This window comes from Octodon degus, unplaced genomic scaffold (genome assembly GCF_000260255.1).
Source record: "Octodon degus isolate 3935 unplaced genomic scaffold, OctDeg1.0 scaffold00026, whole genome shotgun sequence".
NCBI lineage: Eukaryota > Metazoa > Chordata > Mammalia > Rodentia > Octodontidae > Octodon > Octodon degus.
Genome location: NW_004524602.1, coordinates 1204719 through 1227944, shown reverse-complemented (window position 1 = coordinate 1227944; position 23226 = coordinate 1204719). Strand labels below are relative to the sequence as shown.

The window sequence follows — 23226 nt, the reverse complement described above, 5'->3', positions numbered from 1 at the left end:
ATTCCATTGCCATTTAAATATTGTAGGTGTATGAAATCAGCAAAATAATCCAATATAGTCCAGTAGTCCATAATAGTAGTGGGTTAATCATAGGACTGGCAATGTCAAAAGTTGTTGACTTGAGCCTTTTACAGCTCAGCATATTAATATGGCTTTACTTTTTATACTTCATTTTTATATTTTTCTGCTGGATGGTTAAGACCAAGATAAAGCAAGACCTATATAACAAGAAATATAACTAATGTATCTGACAAGGTCAGTCAAATTCCCTCAGATTTACCCTGAAACCCTGTACCGTGGTTTGTAGATCCTTTGTGAGTGTCAGCCATGTGGATGAGTCACGGCCATTGCTTGACCAATTTTCTCTCTGTGAAAGCCTGAGAGAATATTTTCTCTCCATGTGACTCTCCTTAGGCACAGTCTGCATTGTCGATCACTTTCCTCTGTGGCCCCATAATCTCCTTGATTAGAAAATTTGGGACACCACTGAGTTGCCCGACGTTACAGTACGGGTTCTCCTATGTCCTGAGTCTTCACTGACCTTGAAATGTTGGACAAAATGTTGGTTATCCTTGCAGCCTTTCTTTTTACTGATTTTTGGTCTGCAAACTTAAGTTGTTAACCCTCCAGAAGAGAAGCCTAATGGTATTATTACCTTATAACATAGGCAAGTGAGCTTAACCTGTCTGAATATCAAACATCTTAGACATAACATGGAACAGGCATTTTCCATCAAGTATTAATGATATGTTAAATTTTAAATCCCTACAGAATGTGAAGAAAAAAATAAATAATAATGAAAGAAATTTAAAAATAGGAATAAACAATCATATTTTTACACAGAAATTTAGAAATCTAACCACATACAGCATTGTAGCAGGACAGTCCTGTGACATTTTTTTTCCAGAGGCATTTTTAATTCTTTTTTTAATTTGAATTGCTCTCTTAAAATATGAAATAATTGGATAAAATACGGGATAAATAAAAGATGGCAAAGTATACCTGCATAAATGCATAGTGTTTTATTGGAAGCATTTCATGATGAAAAGCAGTACAAGATTGTTGAAAAAAGGAATATGAATATTTGGATGAACGAAGAACCTTGACATTACCCAGAAATGTGTTACTCATTCTTTTTTTTATAATTATTCTTCGGTAGCATGCGAATGAACAAGAAAGTTGTATTCCTAGAGAAGTTACTGGAGTTAATTTTAAATTATAGCTGATTAAACACATAAATTACATATTACATCCTTTCTGTCTGAATGCCCCAGTAATTTTATAGTAAATAGATAAAGTCATAAGCCCTTAAAGAAAGAGCCCAGGGAGGAAAAGAAAGCAAATACGTTTCAATCTGGAATGCGGATGATTGAAATGTACCTAAAAGCTAAAAACTAAACTACCAGAAAGAATGCCAGAAAGCCTGTGCCTTAAGAATTAGAATAACCAACTATCTCAAAAAAATAAGAGTGTAGATGAGGATGAAAGGATGGGGATTTGCGGAACACCTAAATATGAGGCCATTTAGCTGCCCTTGGTGCTCTGTCTCTCATCTGCTGCATGTACTGTTCTATGTAGCCATGAAGAAATGCTAATAAAGAAATTTCTGAAGGCTGATAATAGAGCTTCTCAAGCCCCTCAGATCAAATAGCTGCAGAGTCAGAACTCAAGTCTAGCTTGTGGCTCAAAGTCCAGCTGTTAGCCACATTACTTCCTGTGAGTTGTACACAGAGACAGCCGAATGTGACCCTGTTTGCTGTACTAGGAAAACAACTTTTTTGCCATGTTTTAATAAGAAATGCAAATATATCATACTAGAGGAATTTGGAATTGGGCTTTTAAAATTTGTTATAATAAAGAATTATGTCAGTTTATTAATGTATGTATTTTCTGAGTTAGTATAAAATTTTAATATAGATTAGTATTTATTCTGTACCTAGGTATGTGATAATAAGCATTTTATGTGCAGGAGCTTATTTAATTATGAGCTGTATTATAGGTACTGTCATTACCTCTGCTTTATAGATGATGAAATTGGAGGTTAGGAGTAGTGATCTGCCCAAGGTCAGGCCAAGCTGGTCTTTGAAGTGGTCATCTGACTTCAGAGCCAACACCCTTGACCACTGCATCATCCCTACTAGAATTTCAAAATTATTTATGATTCCAGAAATGTTCTAAAGCATCTTTGTTCATTTTTGGTGGTTTTATGGAAACACATTTACTGTAGGCTTCTTTTCTTTTAGGTTTATATTCCAGATGAAAATAATGCTATTTTGGGAAGAAATACAAATAAACAAGTTTTTGAAGGCCTGACAACTGGACTTCTCAAAGTCATTGCTGCGGTTTTTGGCTGCCTGATTGCTAATCGACCAGATGGAAACAGCCGGCCAACCACACCAAAAATATCAACACAGGAAATGAAAAGCAAACCCTCACGAGGTGATGCTTTTAACAGTCGAGTTCAGGACCTTATCAGGTAAAATTGCTAGATTTCTTAAAACTTTATTCTTTTTTTGTATTATTCTTTATCTTAAAAGTGATGTTAAAAGAGTTTAAACCCTGATGCCTACATGAGAGCAGTGGTTCTCATAACATTCTCCTGAAATTCCTGGCAGAGGATACACCACATTTTGGAGAGAGAAGGAAAATGTTACTGAAAAACAACCTCCAGCTCACCTGCCATTCTTGATATTTAGATATGTGATGATGAGATACGTCATGTTGGAGCTCTTACAGCCCTCTTGACAGCAGTTTGAGATCAGTTCTCTCTAACTCAAGGAATATCTGAGAATTCACCATAGTTCTTCCATGGTTATAAATTTGGCTCAGTCTTTAATCAACAATAGTAGCCAACAAATATGGAGCACCTGTTACATGCGAGGTATTATAATGGAGTCATTGCAGCCTTACAAGTATAGGATTTCTAATTCAGGCTTTATAAATGAGGAAATTGCTCCTAGAGGTTAAGTGTTTCAGCCAAGGTTATACAATAAATAAGTATAAAAGTAAGTAGGAAAGCTGTGACTGGAACTCACATCTAGCTGGACTCCCAACATCTGTTTGCTGTCTACCACACAGATGTGGCAATTTCTGACACCTGTTCAAGGTCAGCCGTCTTTCCTCCCAAGATCTCCTTTTCTCCAGGGAAATTTACTCCTACTTTGGCATCTGAACTCCTTTTCCCTGCAGAATCTTGAATCAGGTAGGACATTTAATTTCCCAGCGGGATTCCATCTGGTGTTAATCAGTTACCTGTTCCACCAGTCATCAACTCTTCTGTGGTCTGTACTGATTTCTGGCTCTCCAAATCCATGCAATTTGTTGCTCTCTGAAGCTTATGGTAGGTTAATAGGAAAAAGAGAATGCCCTCTACTACATTCGTTTCTTTCACAGTTCATAAATTTCCTCTGGCTTCTTGTAGTGCTTTTTTGAGAACAGTTGCTTCATTCAGTGTCTTCCTTACCCTTGATTGCTTTGTTCAGTTATCCCTTCCATCTGTTTGCCCTCTTTCCCCAAGCATATTTATTGCTGAAGAGCACCAGGCCCTTTGGGTCTACAACCATTTATCTTACAGCACTTGACTTTTACCCTCCCTGCCCTTTCTTTCATTTGCCTGATCCCATTCAATTTTCCTGTGTCCTGTGGTCACTGTGGAGCCTATCCTTCTCTGCCGATGAGTACCATTGTGTCCCAGCCTTCTCTCGTGGGCTACGCTGTGATGTAGCAACCCTGTGTTCTTGTCATCCAGACACCTTAGCCACATGTACCACTGTGATGAGGTGAAGGCCTGCCCTAAGCCTCTAATATACTTCCAGTGGGCCTTCCTAGAGAAAATACATACATTTTTACATAGGTTATTACAGTTACATACATAGTTACAAATCCAGGGGTTGGGAATGTGTCTCATTCCTAGGACATTTGCCTAGAATGTTTAAAGCCCTGTATTTCATCCCCAGCATCTCTCTCTTTCTCTCTCTCTCTCTCTCTCTCTCTCTCTCTCTCTCTCTCCCTCTCTCTCTCCCTCTTCCCCCTCCTCCTCCTCAAAGGGAAAAGATGTTATGGGAAAAAACAGTAGTGATAACTGCAAAATCAGTTAACTCATGTGGTTAACAAAAGATGATAGCAGACCTATCCTAGTTCTCCTCTGACTTGAATATCATTTGGTAAATGTTATTTTCTTATAGATTATTAGTTATCAATTGGATTGATGATTCCTGTGTATAGAACCACAAGGCCATCTCGAGTCTACCTGGGTTGCATACAGAGCATATGCAATCTTTTCCACACTTGCTTTCTCACCTTCTCAAGTATAAACTGACCAGAAATCTCACTGTACTCTACTACCATGTGGGTATTTTTTTCAATTGAGAGGAAAGGGTTTGAACTCAGTGTTCAGGGCTGATCTCTGCCCCACATCTCCAAGGTGAAGCCAAAGGGAAGCTGGACCAGACCCTGGCATGCATCCTGTTCATTTCTTCCTTCAGCATAGAAAAGGCAAAAAATATCTCTTTCAGTGTTTAAATGTACTATTACTTTATTATAAAATATACCAACATATGCAAAAGCATAATTATTGATACCTTTTAAACCATTTTTATCTTGAAACTTCGTGGTTTTAAAGCTATGTATGGTCACTCTTAGACTCAGAAATGGTCTCAGAAATAATTTTACATTCTTATTAAAAGTTGAGACTTAAGAAAGCACCCACACACATAATAATACCACAAAGAAACAGCATGAATAGGGGCAAGGACAGTCTTATGGTAGTAGGAGTCAGTAGACCTTGAATGTTCTAGATCTCTTGCCTGAGCTAGAGCTTTGCCTTTCATGAGCCTCAGTTTCCTTCTCTGTCTCATGGAGGTGGTAATATAATTCCCACGGGCTGAACATGATTTTCTCAGATCCTCCTTATTGGACTGTAAATTATTCAGAGTTTTTAGAATGTAATATGTTTGTCCATATCAAGGCCTCAATAGTATGTGTACTCTTTAACTCAGTAATTTCACTTATGGAAAATAATCTGAAATCTGGCAAAGATTTATACACAAAATGTTTATCACAGCATGGTTTATAGCACTGAATATTGAGAACAACTAGAAGTTCCAAGAATATTTTACTAGTAGGATATTATTCAATCATAACAAATATTTTTAGTCTGTAGAATCTAGACCATTTTATAGGAAACGCATCATACAAAAACCCATGTTATATGGTACCGTGGGGTATATCATATATCATATCATATAATCAGCAAAATTCAATTTGTGACAAAGTATATAGAATAAACAATGAAGTTTTAGCAACAAATAAATTTGCAAACTAGGTCAGAGAGAAAGATGGAGAGGTAACTAGCAGTTTAAAGAAATGTACACCTGCACTGTGACTCTGCAGAGGGGAAAAGATTGGAGACTAAAAGTATGCCATGAGGACTGTGTTTCATTCTCAATTCCATTTGCATTCATTTTTCAGCAGATGTTCTCCATATAACAAATAAGTTGATCACCAGCAACCCCCAGATTGTGTCTTTCTGTTTAGACAGCTCAGTGAAAAGAGATTCTTGCTGTGGGAGTTATTAACCCCACCATATAGAATAGTCCTCGTCAGGTTATGTCTCCATCCTGACCAGTCATTTTGGTCAAGGAGGTAAGTGTTCCAGCTGTCCTGCACCACTTGCTCACTACTGGTCTTAGGATACCATGTTTAACAGTCCCTAAGAACCACACAGAGGAGGAGAGGAAAATGTGGTAGGCAGACAAAAACTAAAGCTTTCAGTCTGCTTCCTCATGGTGTTTTCAGGGTAACTCATTGAAATGGTTCATGCAAAGCTTTCTAAATTGAAAAGTTCTATGCAGTGTAAAAGCCAGTTTTTGAATGTCTGATTCTATTAAATCAGATTATATTAAGATCCTTAATATGTACTGACCTATCCTTTTTCTTAGAACGGGCTGGTGGTCATCATTTTATACTTTCCAACTTTAAACCAGTAGAAAATGCTTAGTAGCCCAGACAGGTGCATTTCCTAATATGAAAGGAAAACAGAGGCATTATTTTGTAGTGTCTAAAAAGTGAATTTGAAAGAGATTCCAAGAATGAATCATTCATCATATTTTCCTTCCTTTTGCACAAAGATGTGTTGATAAATGAATCGTGATGTAGATTACAATGCATTTACAAGTAGAAATCTTCACACTTCTGTACATATTGCTGAAATGTACACGAAACATGCTGGTGTTCAGAAGTGCTCTATTTCAGTCCTCCCCTTTTCATACATGAAATGTAGGCACTGAATCTGTATAAAATCTCTCAGCTGAGGTTGATATTTCTGCAAGGTCATTTGTAGTCCCAAAATATCTTTCAATGAGTGCTTCTTTGTGGACTAATAAAAGGGCTACTATTTTCAGCTAGGTTTAATAAACAGCTTTAGAAAACTGTTTATTGGTCCAAAAAGATGAAAGTGACTTCTTAAATGTTATTGTCAACCATGGAGACTGGTGCTTTTCATAACATGAAGCAATTAGATTCTCAGTATTTGTTATGTTCCCTCTTAATGGGGATGGAGTTTTTAAAAATGGAACCTACTGTTGGCATTAGAAGTTGAAGTTGTACAAGAGGATCTGGGTAACATCATACATCTTCTAAATCCCTTCATTCTGGTTAATTTGGTTCCCCAGTATTGTAAGAGTTATTACTTTTGAAGAGTATAGAAGAGGTGTATAAATTGTTTTACCTACTGTCAGACTCTTTGGACAAGGAAGACTGATCAGGTGATCATTTTATTAAATTATAGAAATAGTGATTATTATGCACGGCTAAATCTAAGGAAATTGGTATTTGAGCTGCTTTACTCAAACCTGTATGATGTCTACTTGCTGGAGGGGTCCAAGCCTGAATGTAAGGTTTGCCGTGGACATAACAATGCTGTAGCCCATGCAGATGAATAACACACATTTCTCCCCTGCTTCCAGCTATGTGGTCAGCATAGGCCTAATTGACAAACTATGTGGCTGCTTCCTTTCGGTGCAAGGCCCAGTGGATGAGAACCCTAAGATGGCCACGTTTTTGCAACATGCTACAGGACTCCTCCATGGAATGTGCACACTTTGTTTTGCTGTCACCAGAAGGTAAGACTTACCTTATGGAACATCTCTTCATGTTTGCCCATCTTTGGGTCATTTCCTAGGAATTCAGGTGGTCACTTAGCCCCCATTCCTCTTTGTCTTTTCTTTGTCATTAGTTTTCCATACTAGGATATGTATCACATTTCTCATTTTTGAACGTCACATGTTTCTTGCAGAGCCTTTTTTTTGTTATCATAAACTTGACTATCAAGAGAGCTCATAGCTCATCCAATCCCTCTTACACTGAGATCCAGGAATGAAGTGATTCATTCTCCTTGAGCCCATCTATCCGTAACAAAGGCCTAATCAAAGCAGGCCTACCAGACAGAACAACACATCCTCACAGTCATTGCATTCATTGTTTACCTGCCGTCAGTTCAAGTCTCCTAGTCTCACTTGGGTCCCTGCTTTCAGAGTTCTCAATGAATAAAGGTAGGGAGCCATCCAAAAACAGTAGCTCCTGGAAGTCACCATAACTCAAGGACATGATTAAAGCTGGAGGCCTGGGACTCCTCCTGATTGCTGACCCCAGCCAGTGTCATCCTGACTGTCCTGAAAAACAGTAGTCCTCTAGAAAGAACAAAATAAACCTTTTTTCTCCTGTCCTCCCCAAGGAAGGGTCACTTATGATAATGACTGTAGGTTTCAGATAAAAACATGGCATCTCTCAAGTATAGTGAAGATGTTCAGTAGAATAATCTTCTCAAAATTAAATTCTAAATAGCATTTGGTTTGTATTTTGTCAGCTATCATGTGTTTTAGGGACTTTTCTAAAAGAAAACTAATAATTGAAACATAAAATCTAGCCTCTTAAAGAAATATGATCCATCTGTATTTAGTACACAGAATGCCAGTGAATATGTACACAATATTTCACATAAGAAAGAATCTAGGGGGCCAGGGAGATGGCTCAGTGGAATAAGCGCTTCCCTGGCAAGCACAAGGGCCTGAGTTCAATCCCTGGTTCCGCAAAAAATAAAAATAAAAATAAAACAGAGAAAGATATGGTGAAAGAATCTATTCTCTGAATTGAACATACATCCTCAACATTTCGGATCTATTATGCTAGGATCCTAAACCCATCCATCTTTCCCCACCCTTACCCAGTTTTTACTAGCAGTCACAGTTAACTATCTGATAGGTAAGGGAAGGCAAACATGACATGTATTCAGTTTTCCAAGTCAATCTTTTTTTACCTAGAAATATAGACAAAGCCCAAGAAGAGATGAGAGCTCAGGAGGTAACTTTGTGGACCTGTGACCTAAGTAGGATTAGATACTGCCCTGCTTCACAGAGGCTGACAGTAGTCACAGGGCTCTGTCTGGGACATTGGCATGCTGCCTATGGATGTCCTTCCTTTTGGTATCCTCATACAAGAGCCCTTTCTAGGCCTGGCTCTTTTGTGTACAAAGAATTACAGATCCATCAGCATCTCAAGTCTATAGTGCCTGTGCTTTTCCTAAAGCCAAATGAACATCACAAACATCAGCATTTTTATATTTGGTTATTGTATAGTATATGGTTTTCATATGCACACTGATTCAGTCACTTGAAGTCTAAAAGCTAGTATAGCCTCTCATTTTCTTAGGGAAATCCACTAAGGAAAGCTTGGTTTGAATAAAGACCAATATCTACACCATGATATTCCGCCTATACACTTAATGTTTACTGCTCAGACTGTGAGAGCATGTGTTGCATTTCTTTGAAGATTTTCTTAGTTAACTGCATTATAAACAAGATCCTCCTATCTAAGCAGGCATGCTTTTCTCCCAAAGACCCTCACTGAGTACCTGCCTTGTGTTAGCACAACTCGGTGCCAACTCTCCTGTTGCCCCTGGTTTGGGGTGGGACTTACAGACTCATAGCTTCAGCATATGTACTACTGAAAAGATAGTGTGCACAGAATGCACTCCAGAAGAGGTCAAAATTGATTCCATAGGCTGAACCTCAAAGGATCCAGGACAAGTAGAGGGAAAATCCGGTTGATAATAGTTCACTGTATGGTACAGCAGATGGTATTGGTGCCTACCTGACGTTCACCTGCCAACAGCTTCCTGGATTTCTCTTCCAGTGGATATTATCTGGACAAGGAACTGTTTATCAAAGAGCAAGGAGCTGTCTCCAGGAGTAGCCTCAGACAATGAAAGCTTTTGTGCCCTCAGCAGGACAGTTCAGAGACATTTCCATATGGCTTCTCTGAGGTCCCAGATAGTAGCCTGACCATGAACACATCCTTGATCCACTTTGCCCCTGCCCTGCTTCCCCACAAATAATCCATTTGCACCCATATCCTTGCTGCAGGATATGTTTTGGGGCAGCCCACACTGGGAGAAATGGGTCTGTAAGACTTCATGTCCTGTTCAGATTAATGTCACTGTAGCTGGAGAGGGCAGAAGGTGAGGCCTCGAATGAGCCCCATGAGTGTGAGTTCCTGGGAGCCTCAAAAAGAAGGCAAGAGCTAGACTGGACCTGTGGAATCCATGTTTAGGAAGGATCATTTTTCTGTTGTAGAATGAGCACTTCTGAAGGATTAACCAAAGGACTCTTGCGTGGAGGACATAGAAAAGGCAAAGACTTTAAGAGGAGCTGGAGTAAATGTGAGGAAGAAAGTGTAGGACCTATGATGTAGGGAAAGAAAGGTGGGAGAAATCCGTAATGACTCACAGGTCTGTGACCTAAAAATTTTTGAGTGGTATTGTCTCCAGAGGAGGAAAGAAAAGCAGTTTTTCATATGCGAGATCAGAAAGTCAGAAGATTGTCTAAGTAATCCAAATATACATAAATATCTGAATATATAATACAGTTGTTTCAATGTGAACATGTAACTAGATTTAAAATAAATCGATAATTTACTCAGTGGTTTTTACTAATTTTTAATCCACTTTCCCTGGTATAATTTCTTCAACTTCAATTAATTACATAGCAAATTTCTATTAGTAAGACTTAATACAAAAGCAGATTATTATAGAAAAAGTAGTCCAGATGGTTTCCTGGCTTAATTTACCTAGGAAATTATAGCAGTATCTGTATAAACTGCTACTTTGAAAGTGAGAAAAATGAGCTCTAATTGATCCTCTCTTAGCCTTCGTTCTCCCAACCTTTTGAAACCACTAGGTCACAGGGCACAGTGAGTTTTTCCTATCATTTCAGATTTGTTTACCTCTCATATTAACAAACTGTTGTACTGCTCCCTATTTCTTTGTGGAAATTAGATTTCTAAATGATGAACTACAGTGACCTGCTCAGGTATTTTGTTACATGCATAGAATTTTGCACCAGGTCATCACCATGTCTAAGAAGAAAGGTCTTGTGGGTTTGCTTTACTGGAGTAATTATGTAAAGCCTGTTTTGCCCACCGAGACTAGCCATAGCTAGAGTCGAAGAAGGCTTGTCCTCACAGCCCTTTGTGACCAGCAAGACTAAAAGACAAAGAGCAGCCAGCAAGGCCTTAAAAAATTGCTTTTGAGCTGGCAGAACCTGAGATAATTAAGCAGACTAATTGATAGTGCTGCTCTGAGTAAACACTCTGAGTCTGCCCCGGTGGTCAGGCCTTTGTGCTGTGATTACAGCAGGTCTGCCTCACACCACCCTCCTATTATGGCCCTAATCTTCTAATTTTTCCCTAGGTGTTCTGAAAGACAATTTGAGTATCAGAACTGGTGTTGTTAAGCTTTGCTTCAACGTGGGGGAGAAAAGTGCTAGCCATGGCCTCTGTAATCAGAATTGGTTTTGAACAACAAACTTGCATTTCTTTAAGTAAAAAGTGAAATTGTGATCCCTTGGTGGATTGATCTTATTTTAATATGGGAATTGTTTACAAACTATAATTCTTAACCACATACAAAATTGAACAGACTGAACTTCACTCTCAAAAGTGTCTGTTTCTTTACTCGTCAGTTTTCCATTCTTGGACTTACAAGAAGTAAAAAGAAATAGTTTTCAAATCTCAGGGCATCAACTTAACTTCTTAACTGGCAAGGCTTAGAGTTCCCCTTAAGGTGCTGACTCTTAGCAGAATTAATAGGATCCAAACAGCGATGGGCAATTCTGAATTGCACCAACATAAGCCCCTCACCTAATCAACAGTCACATGCTGTGTTCACAACTGTGCCAGGCACAATGGCAAGAGCACAAGGAGGCTGTGGGCTCACAGTGAAAGAAGCAGTGATCCTTATGACTACTCTGGGGGAGAGAGAGAAGCTTACTAAACCCTGCTAATTACAATTGGTTGGAGAAAACTGTTGTGAATTCTAGAATATTTTTACAGAGAAGGATATTTGTTGTTTTATATGTATTTGTGTTTCATATTCTCACATCTATAAACCACACTAGCCAAAGTCTGGAAAACTGTGTGTTAAAAAGATAAGAATGGCTTATAATTTAGCCCATTAATTATGTGGCTATAAAGAAGTACTTCTCAAGTACTTAAGGATGCCTCCAAACCATTTGTTCAAGCAAAGGTAAACTTTAATTCTGCCTGCCTGCCTATCCATTCATCTGTTGAACAAATATTTATGTAGCACTTACTCTGTGCCAGGCCCTGTGCTAGGCATGGGAGAAAGCAGAAATGACTCAGACATGGATTGTGTCCTCAAGAGCCTGTGAAGTCAGCAGGAGAGAGAAAATGCATATATACTGTCTGGGGTCCATGCAGAGAATGATAAAGAAGGTAGTATATCACACATAAAAAGTGCTTAGCATACGGCCCAACACGTGTACATGGTTAGTAGATGGTACTGTCATCACCATCGATGGAATTCTAGTGGGAAGAGAATATTCTTGTTATACGGATTAGTTGTTGTTTTTTTTTTATTATTTATTTTCTAGAGCAGCTAGAATTTCACCTGGTCCTTGAAAGGTGGAAAGGATTAGGATATTTAGAATTGAGAAGACTAACCAAGAAAATAGCGTAAGTAAAGATATCGAACCAGAAAAATAGGAAGCATGCTTATACTGAACTTTGGAATGTGTATGATGGTGACTTTAAGGCCTCCAAGGTCATCATGAAGTTCAAATGAGATCACAAATGTAAAAATACTTTGGAGCTACATAAAATGATTTGCTGAGATGTGGTTGGTAGTGGCAGTAGTGGCATTAAAAGACATAGGGTATGGAAGTGATCTGTTAGGAGCCATATGTGGGAGCATTAAGCAGGCACTGTGTGAAGGATATGTTAGAGAGGTGGTGGCGAGTGGGAAGAGTGCTAGTGATCATCTGGACAAGAGACAAGAGGGCCAGAAGGAAACCACACTGTCCCTTGCTGGTTTCTCAGACATCAGCTCCAGACTGTGTCTTCTCTGTCCATTTCTCCCATACTTCAGACCTAAGATGTTGCCACTTTCTGCTCACTGAAGGTTATCTAAGTCTCCATTAACTCTTAGTAATCCTACCAGTTTCTGTTTGAATATATCCAGTGACAGAGAGCTTACTACTCACTAGGAAGCCTGTTCTATCACTGATAACTTTTGATGCTTACAGTGTCTCTCCTTACACCAAACTAAACTGTCTCCCTCCTGCCGTTCTTGCTTGTCCCTTGATGACACACACTATCCAATCCCATTCTTCCTCATATTACTCTTATATTCCCTACCTTACATTTGCCTTTCTTTTTCTTTTCCTTGTTCCGGCTATGATGGCTGTATAACAAATGACCCCAAACTTTAGTGGCAGAAAACAGCCACTGACTAATCTCCCTGATTTTGTGGGTTAGGGATCCTGTCATGACATAGAGAGGATGGGGTATCTCTGTTGCATTGTCTGGGGCTTCGGAAGCCTTGGAGGCTGCAGGTTGGAGTCATCTGAGCACTTTTGTCTCCATGGCTGTGATTGGTGCCAGCATCAGTGGAGTCTTTCTATATAGAGCCACAGAACAGGACAGTTTGAGCATCTTCACAGCACGGTACTGGGTGCTGAGAACAATCCTTGCTATAGAGGAAAAGCAGGTAGAAACCATGCAACTGTTGTGGCTGAGCCTTAGGAGTTACATAGTATCACTTGCACTGTATCCTGTTCACTGAGGTTTCACAGGTGGGAGAAATACATTTGGCCTCTGATGAGAATATGAAGCTCCTGGAGGAGCATGTGAGACCAGAAATTTTGCTGTGGGTTATTTTTGAAAATACATCCTACAACATTCCAACCTGCCCCAAGATAAACAAGTTCCCACTATCCTGTACTCAGTTGTCTTCTACTTTCTCTGCAGTGTCTTATTTGCTATTTTCACCCTATCTCTTGGCATCCTTTCTACTAACTCCCAAATCTTTTTACTGCCAGAAGCTGGGCAAAAGACTCACTGGGATTGGGAGGTGGGCCACTCAGTGAATATCATAACCCAGGCAAGTAGAACTGAGCTAAGCACCTGCATGAGCCCTGAATTGAGTGTGCTGTGTGTTCTCCCCCAAAGCATTCAGCAGTCCTGCTCATGCTGTCCACACAGCTTCAGCACCCCTGAAATGACAAGGAGGAGTAACTATCTGTATGGGAAGAAATCAGAGCAGGAATGTTTCTGCACTCACAACTGATCGTGTGCAAATGAACAGATTTCTAAAAGACACCCCCCACCCCAGCTTATAGAAAGCCCTTGTTGACTTACAAGGACAGAAAGAGGACCATTTTGTTGGTACAGTTAAAAATGAGTGCCCACCAGTATGCTCAGTAATAGGCAGAAATAGGGAAGATGACGTGGCTCCGACATCATGGCTAGAGTTCAGGGCAGTCTCTCTACTGGCTTCCCATTCCCATGGCAAATGAGGGTGAAAGGAAGTCCCAGATGCATCGTACAGGTGTGTCAGGCTGCAGGTAGCCTGCGTCCAGGATACACTTGCAGTTAGGCCCCACTGGCTCAAGAACTCTGAGTTGGCAGAGTCTCAAGAGGAAAAAATGCTTTAGTATTACATCAAGGAGCACAAGTTTGGGGTGATAGTTAAGTCTACCATCCTGACAGTTCAGGCTGGCCTTGGGCCCACTATGCAGCTCAGGCTGGTCTTGAACTTGTAGGAATCCCCCTACCTCAGCCTTCAGACTGCTAGGATTATAGGCATATGCCACCATACCAGGCAACCTTCAGAAACAGTAAGTGAAAAACTTGTAAACCCTTCCTCCTTTAAGTTGCGTATGTCAGGTATTTAGTCCCGAGCATGAAAAGCCAGCCCATATATACAGCATCAGAAGGTGTCTGTTCCGTTCCTTCTCTCCAAGTTCTGTGACCTATGGCAGTTTTGTTAGCTTTTCAGAGCCGACTTGTTCATATTTAATAATAAATTGATAATTTTTCTTTTACAGGGTTAGACATGGCAGAGACAAATGGGGGCTGATACATTAGTCATGCTGACTTAAACCCCAGTTCCAAAAATGATCTGAGATGATCATACAACAATGCACATTGTTTTAATTTGAAAAAGAAAATTCACACAAAAGAATAAGGTTGGAAAAAAGTAAACCAAGCCAGGCAAGTAAGGTTAAGGCACAAGTCATATTCATAACAAGGCACAGACAGACGTTTCCTCTTGGAATTCCTACTCACTGTTTCTACCAGGAACTTATATGTCAGATAATAATGTGACATACTAATATGTCAGATCCTGACCACCCTACATAAAGAAGCTTCACACAGATCCCCACTTTCTCAATTTCTGCCTATGTCCCCTACCCCTATATACCATTTATCATACATGACATAGTATATACAGTACTTGATATGATATACTTACTAATTTGTCTTCTGGCACTAAAATGTAAGCCTGCAAGCATAAGGGCATAGGTTTTATTGCTGAACCCCAGGGCCTAGAAAAGGTTTGCTGTCCATAAATATCTGTTGAATGAATGAATGAATGAATGAATGAATGAGTGAGCGAGCTCACAGTGGTAGCCAGAATAATATGCCTCCAAAGATGTCTATATTTTCATCCCCTGCACCTGTGTATATTACATGGCAGAAGGGACTTTTCAGGTGGATCCTAAGATGAGAGAATTGTCTTGGATTTATAGGCATGTCCAAGTCATCACAAGGGTCCTCATAAGTAGAGGGAGGCAGGAAAGTCAGTGTTAAGGAGAAATTTGAAGATGATCAGCTTCTGGCTTTGGACATGGAGTACAGGCTGAAAGCCAATGTACGCATGCACTTGGGAAGCTAGCAAAGGCAAGGAAACAGCTTCTCCCCTTCATCACAGGTCTATGATACCTAGGTTTACCCAGTGAAATCATTTCATTTTCTAACCTACAGACCATAAGATAATGAATCTACATTGTTGTGGGCCACTAACTTTTGGTAAGTTATTCTAGCATCAGTAGGAAACTGATACATTCCCCTACCCTTACTGGTTGGTGCCCTTCTCTGGAATAGGGGCCTGGTCTTTCATGATCTCGAATGTCACAGGAGCTCATTGTTCCTGGAACACAGTAACTTGGCTTTTACACAAGCTCCCACAAGGCCTGCTGTGTGAGGATATCACTGGACACAGGTGGGTTTTCTTGGAATGTCCAGAATATAAGAACCAAAAACTGGAGATCTGCTAAGAAATGGTTCACTTTTCTTATGTGTGAGATTTTCAGCCATCATAGAAAAAGACAGTAATTTCATCCCATTCACTTTGACACTGTGCAGACTGTACTGCAGCTCTGCAGTTTCAGGGACTTATGTGGGATGTTCTTACAAGATGCCTCAGGGGTCCCAGAGCTGAAGGCATGAGCAAAGCCAAAAGCCCAAGGAACTAGGAGAGCAGGCTAGAAGATTACCAGCACTATAGAAGATCAGACTGAATTTTAGCAACCTAGAAATTGGGACCAAATTGACACAAAATAAGTCAGAAGTACATGGAAGGGATTATAGAGTCAGGAACTACCTCACCTTCTTTTCAGGCTCAACGAGGCATGGTATACAGTGGTGTTAATGCCAGAGATTTGCTTCATGTCCACACAAATCACTCGTTTTTTGCCCAGCTGTATTTTCCTATAAGGCAAAGAGCGTTTTTAGGCACTGTGCAGGAGTACTATTGTTATTCTTGAGGAATCTAACTTTAATGAACAGAAACACATATTGTGCTAAAATCTGAAGTCCTGGAGTCCAAACAAAAACACTTAGAAATCTGGTAAAATTAAAAAGATCTTACAGAGTAGTATACAGAATTTCAGATCTGACTTTTCCCATCTTCCATATATTTAAAAAAAAAAACTCTATAACTTATGCCTGATATGAATAAGACTTTCTTATATTATAAACATTTAGGTTTAAAGTGATTATAACTGACAGTTAAGACCAACAGGAGTCAGTAGCCTGTTAATGGACAAATTATCCGTATTTTAGGCTGGATCAAAAGTAAACATCCTTTACAGCCCTTTTAGGTCTGCATTAGTCTGTGAGGAAGCCAGGAACCATGTACAGGTCCTCCTAGCCCCCTTGTATTCTCTGGGCCCACTTTACAGTGAATATTTTTCAAAAAAAAAAATAGGCATTTCTGAACTTTTTGCACATCTGAGTGCTAATGGATTTTAATCAATACTCTGACTTCATTAGGAGAGTATTTTCAAAGACTGAGGCTGTGTTGTTTTGTAGTCTGTCAGATTAGGGTTTTACTAAATAATGGTATAAGACAGGAGCAATTCTAATGAATTATACTCTATTTACTTACTTTTTGCCTTTATTCCTTAGAAGAAATAGTGAGTGTGTGTCACTTAACAAATGCTTGGAAAGGTTTAATCTTGCAAAGCGTTTTAGAGGCTAGTGCTGTATCCCTGAATATCTGTATGAGAAGATGCTGCTGGTTTAACAGCAGCACAAGCAGTAGGGAAAGGAAGTCAGCATTCTGAGCCACAGAGTAGTAAAACTTGTCACACCAGTAGTGGTGTCCCTTGTCCCTGAGATTATGAAAGCATATTAGAAATTAGCTTTAGGGAGAAATGCCTTCTGACTTGTCATTGGTTCTAAAAGGCAGTCAGTTTTAAACAAACACAGGCCCCTTTTGGGAACCTGTGTAATAAAGTCAGACACATTAATCTCCACTCGTGTCTTTAGTTAGGGTCTGACCTCTAACTCTCCCAGCCTTAATGGAAGGAAGTGAGGGCCCACTGACATTAGCTCACCAAAGTTTGTGTAAAGGTTCACATGTGCCTGTAATCGAATAAATATCCTTCTTCAACTTAAACTTTTATTGTGTTCTGTAAGTCAAAAATGTGCCTGTATAACACAAGATTATGTGTGTATGTACGTACATACCTTAACAGTATTGAGTTAATCATAAAACATGATATAAGAGAAAGCAGAGAGAAAAGAAGTCACTTCTTCTTTGGTCTCTGGACAAAGCACTGCCTGTAAAGTGTCAGAAGTCTGCATGATCCTCTGCCTCAACTGCTAGCAAATTGATGTAACCAAAAGCATCTCACCACATCTGCCCAAGTCTTAGTTGCCTTATATGTCACTAAGAGAAAACTAGTTTCCCTTCCAACTGTGAAAAACTGGTAAGAATGAGAAGAGGTAAAAAATGTGACAGTAGGGCTGGCCAGATAGCTCAGAGGACTAAAGCACCTGCTTAGGCAGACGCAGAGACTGGGATTCAATATCCCGGCATGCGGTGCTAGCCCTCTCCCTGGGGTGTGCTGAGATGACTGAGACTGGGCATGGTGGCATGTGCCTGTAATCCCAGTGTTTGGTAGGCTGAAAACAGGAAGATCACTGCAAGTCTGATCTGTGTAGTTAGACCCTGTAGACCCTGTACTAAAATACATTAAAAAAAAAAAAATGAAAGTACCCAACAGAGCCTGTTTATGAATGAGATGCCAGTATTTCATAAGAGAGCTGCTTGCTGGAAAAAAGAACAGGTAGGCAAAGATGTCCAACTGCATGATTGTATTCTTAGCAACATCAGAAACAGGATACCTTCAAGAAATAAATGCTAACTGTGGTTGTAGACAAAACTACTTTGATAAAATATGAAATTAAAAATGAATAAAATAGTCATAAAAATAAGTTAGAAATGTTTAAAAGGAGACAAAGTAGTAGGAACTTGCCAAGCACATTCTTATTCAGTTCCTGGGGTCTCTCAAGTGCACCTAGGTAAAACATGAGGTGAGCATAGATCTTTAATGACTGCCTCCCATCCCAGGTTCCCTCTGGAAGGATGACAGACCATAGAGGAAAACCAGGGTTCAAGTTAAAAACCAACAGAAGTTGCTATCCCACGTGGATAACTGTGGGTAGTTCTACTCAGTGTCATACAGATCATGCCAGGTTGAAGAGAACACCAAGTGGTCCCTCTCCACTTCCCTCCTGAGAAAAATCTAAGCTCATAACCCTAACCCTAAGGCCCACTGGGAACAGCACAAGGGACCTGAGGGTTTATGTGGATCAAGGTTTTGTCACCTTTCTACACCTTGTATGTACTCAGATTCAAACCCCATAGAAGAAAAAGCCAGAGTTTCTTTCCAGGCCCCTGAGAAAAAGCCTCCATCTGTCCCCTTAGCTGTGAGTGTGACATGTTCTCGCCCTGCACCATGCTGAGGACTAGGCACACAAAGTGTGCAGCTCATGGGCTGAGGCACCCTGGAGCCAGAGCATGCAAGGAGGGGAACCTGAAGCACACTGGCAGCAAGGAAGGCAGGAGGCATCTCAGGAAGGAGTTTATAGTTTCTAGGAAAGAAAGGAAGTGAGTCAATGCTTGGCAACTGTGTTCACTGTGCCTTCCTGCTCTTGCACTCACTGCTCTGTGATGCCTGCCTTTAGGGGTGAGGTGAATTCAGCAAACCCTTGCTGCTGTTCTTTTGATTTTAAGACTTCGTTCCCATCATAGTTTCCTCCTCTTGCTCATCCAGAGCACTCCCTGCCTCAGTCACAGTGATTTATGTTGGCATAACCCCACGCTTGCTTGTTCTCATGACTCTGGTGTCCACAACCCATCCCACCATATTCCTCAGAGCCAGAACAATGCCTGCAAAAGCAGTTGGAGGGTCTCTGCCACCTATATACCAATGCACTACTGGGTTTTTGAAGCTGTATGCCTTCCTGGTAGCTGCCTCCCTGATAAAATGCCCATTGTGTACCCAAAAGCAAACTTTCCTATTTGGGGCCTCAGAAATTCTCACAGTCCTGTGCAGTTTGCCCAGTGAGACACTAAACAAAGTAGGGCTTCCAAAGCTATGGAGTATAGCGTGGTAGCGGCAGCCTAGACCTAGTTTCAGTGGACACAGTGGCCATTGCTCCAACAGCCCAGTATCCCCAGGAAAGAAAAGGAAAGCTCTGTACACTTGGGGGGGGGGAGCACTGCATTTGTTCCTGGAGGTTTCTTGTTACCTCATTACATAACTCAGATGATTTGCTTTTAACAGTCTGCTTGTCTTGTTCCATTTGACCTATAAAATTGCTAACATCCCTTAACTAGATTCCTTTCAGAGACTTGAATGTTTCTTTGTCAGGTCATATAGTATATTTGACAATAATCGCCAGGATCCCACGGGGCTAACAGCTGCTCTTCAGGCCACAGACCTGGCTGGAGTTCTGCACATGCTCTATTGCATCCTCTTCCATGGCACCATCTCGGACCCCAGCACAGCCAGTCCTAAGGAGAGCTATGCTCAGAACACCATCCAAGTCGCCATTCAGAGTTTGCGTTTCTTTAACAGCTTTGCCGCACTGGATCTGCCAGCTTTTCAGGTACTACGTCTTGGTTTACATTTCTGTAATCCAACCAGGGAGTTAGTATTTTAATGTGGATATGATATGATGAATATGATGTGGTTGGGGCATGAGAATAAACTATAATAAATGGAATTATAATATATCTAACAGTTATGAAGCTACTGTCTTCTGGGAATTGTACTAGATCCTCTGTAGTCTTCCTGATTTGTTCTCATACCATACACATGGAGACAGTGCTGGTTAATAGTTTGCCCTGAGTTAGGACTAGTTACCTATGACTCCCTACCCCTAAAGCTCACCCTATGCCACACAGCTCCTACAAGACTTCTGACTTGAGTTCTTTAGCTAAAGGTATTATCTTCCCATCACCTTTTAAATATGAAGAAAAGAAATGATTTCTTATATAAACAGAACCAAAATTAGATACATTATTTTGATTGAAATCACTGTCTATGAGTGATTTAACTGAGTTGTGTCCAGCATAAAGTACATGCACAGTTAAATATACAAGCCCCTATAAACTCTGTTTTTATAGCTAAAGAGGAAAAAAAATCACTTTATGCTATAATACTAAACTCTCAGTTTAAAAGCAGATTTTTTTTTCATGAAGGACATTTAACTTTCAAAAACACTGAACCTTTGGAATAGAACAAGCTCCAAGTAGATTTTCTCTTTCAGTTTATTAATTGTCAAGTGGTTTCATTAAAAAAGGAACAAACTTGGCAGATGATGAACCCGTAATTTAGATAAATAGCTTTGCTCAGAGACAAAAGGTTATAGAGACACAAACATATGAAAACAGTGCTGTTTGCCATCCTAAGATAGAAGAAACACTTATTCTACAGCTTCTGACAAATGTGTAATTCTATAATTCACGTCTTCCTGTCATTCTCTTCTAAATAGGAAACTAATATGCTGTGTCATTGCATCTAAAGTGTTCAGCTTTATACAATTTGTTTATCTACCTGAAGAACAGAAATACCTCCTTCAGGGTTGTGTTTCTGTTTTGTGCTGTGACTGAAGCAGCCTTAGATGGCAGCCACATGATGTGTAGAATTCTAGGAGTTTACAGTAATACCTAAGTGGGAGATAGTTGCCCAGAAAAAGCCAGTGATTCTGCCACTAACTTCACAGTAACATCTGTGTTTTATGAAGACCCAAGTCCACTTTATTCTGTCTAGAAATGTCTTAGAAATCAGGAGGCCCTAATTTTGTCCTTAAGGTGTGTCCAGCATTCTACTTGTCAGGTTGGTCCACAGCTGACGAAAAGACAAGTATCTAGAAACTCCTGGGCCTTCTAGCTAGGGTTAAATCCATACTGCTACAGGGTACACCTAACCCTAATGTCTGGAGTGAGTCTTGCTTGCTGAGCCGTTGGGTCCCTGTCCTGCTGTGCTGTGCTGCTCACTCACTCAAGAGCCCTGCTGAGCTCTCTGTTGACCTTGAGGCACAATGGCCAGAGATGTTAGGAAAAGCAAAGGCATATTTCTAGAACCCTTCATGCCTACCCAAGATAAAAACCAAGGTTTCTCCTCCCCCAGAGTCTTGCCATTTCACCCCAAAGTATGCCCTACTTGAGCCACGTTTACCAGAAATATCAGGAGAAGGCACTAGGTGGCCAGGAGTAGTCAGCTGTCCTTAGAACCGAGGTCTTGCCTTGGTGTAGGGTGGCCTCTCCTGAGTGGTTCTTGCAGGGCTCTAGGCCCTTGGCTTCTTTCTTCTTTATGTCTCATGCAATCTCTTTCCTTCTTTTCTTCCTGTTTTTTTTCTTCCTTTCTGACCCTATTCTATCCTTTCTTCACTTATTAGACTCAGTCTTGCTCATTGTCTCCTCAGCTTTAGCTCCAGGTAACCCTACCCTACAGCAGAGCATAGGCTGGGCTCCTGCAGGGCCTTCTTCCTCTGTTGCTCTGACTTCACAAGGTCCTGACTGCTATGCCTTTGGTCATACAGTTACATGTCAACCACCCTGTTGTTTGAATGAGCCTTAGCCTTCCAGATTGAAGAAGAGGAAAAAAGAGGCTCCCCTTTCCATAAGAGAAATGTCAATGATCTGCGGCCATTTTGTTGTTGTTGTTGTTGTTGTTGTTGTTTTCAAAGTTTTATTGATAAAAAGATAGCAATGAGAAAGTTTCAAATCAAATCGGAAGTACAGTTTCAACAAATAATACACTGCATATATTCTTCTTAGTGGTTAATTGCTATACAAGATGCGGACTTGTGATCCTACTTACAAACACCATTAGAACAAATCATTCTATTCATTAAGAGAATGCAACTATATATCTATCCCAACCACTTTGAATACACAGATACAAAATGGACATTCATAGGTATACCCATTTTTTTCTAAGTTGCCATGCTACTCAGCAAGCTACAGTGATACCTCTCTCCACACAGCCACCATGAGTGTAAAGTACAAGAGCAAGCATGTGCTTGACAAACACACACGGTGGGCATGGTATTGCAGTGTAGGTACACTGGAGAGAAAGGGGCTATTTTTATGATAGATGTACTCAGAGAAATTCTTATTCAGGCTATTGAAACAACTTATATGTCAGGAGCTAAGTTTGTGAACAGCAAAAAAAAAAGGGGGGGATTTCAGGCAAAAAGAGGACATCTCAGTAGGCATCTCACCTAAGAGACAACCCTAGGGTTCACAAAGGAATTAGAAAAGGAAACTGATCCGTGTAAGCCAGACCAGCCTCACAGGAAGCCGAGCTGCCACAACTTACAAGCCCCATCTGTAAATAGAACTAAAAACACCTACCTTCCTCTGCTGGGTAGGATGGTACGTGCCTGGAGTGTGAGGCAGGAGGATGGTGAGTCTGAGACCAGCATGGGCTACATAGCGAAACCCTGTCTCAAAACATGCATACCTCACAAAGCTGTAAGGATTTGACAGAATTATAAGGCTACAGGTATAGCTCAGCAGCCAAGTACTTGCCTACCATGTATGAGGCCCAGGGTTCAATCGCCATCTCTGTAAATAAGGATTTTAGCACACAGTGCACACTCAGGATATTGGACTGACTCGGCCTCCTCAAATGGAGAGTTCTCCCAGACTGTCTGGAAGATGCAAAGTCAGCAATCCAGTGGCTGAAGGCAGCATGCCCAGTGTATCCCCACCCTTCCTTGCCTGACTGCTTTATGCTAGCCATAGTGTACAACAGGGGCACAAGCAGAGCCATTAGCATGTTTTCTTAATGGAGTGCATCTCATTGTACACTAGTAAGGCTGTCAGGATATTCTCCCATAGTACATAGACTATGACTTCACTCTGAATTCATACTGGCACAGCTGGCCCTGAGACCAAGGACATTGTAGATTGCATTCACAATGACAGTTTTTACAATTGAAGGTGGTCTCAAGAAACAAATCAATGTACTGACTTGGCAATTAATTCTGGCTAAAAAGGAAATATGGTTTCCTTGAAAAATTGGTTTAATTTTTATATTCAAACTTGCATGCTCCTTGACCTGC

The 23226-nt window shown here is 40.4% G+C and overlaps 1 protein-coding gene across 3 annotated transcripts in view; it reads left to right on the top strand.

Annotated features, from left to right (window-relative positions):
* Scaper (S-phase cyclin A associated protein in the ER) overlaps positions 1–23226 on the top strand; it is a 438975-nt gene that overhangs the window by 388111 nt on the left and 27638 nt on the right. For all 3 annotated transcript variants that reach the window (XM_023712676.1, XM_023712675.1, XM_023712677.1), the window contains 3 exons: positions 2244–2476; positions 6966–7121; positions 19521–19758. In XM_023712676.1, the coding sequence (XP_023568444.1) occupies positions 2244–2476; positions 6966–7121; positions 19521–19758 (627 nt within the window). The remainder of the gene's footprint in view (positions 1–2243; positions 2477–6965; positions 7122–19520; positions 19759–23226) is intronic.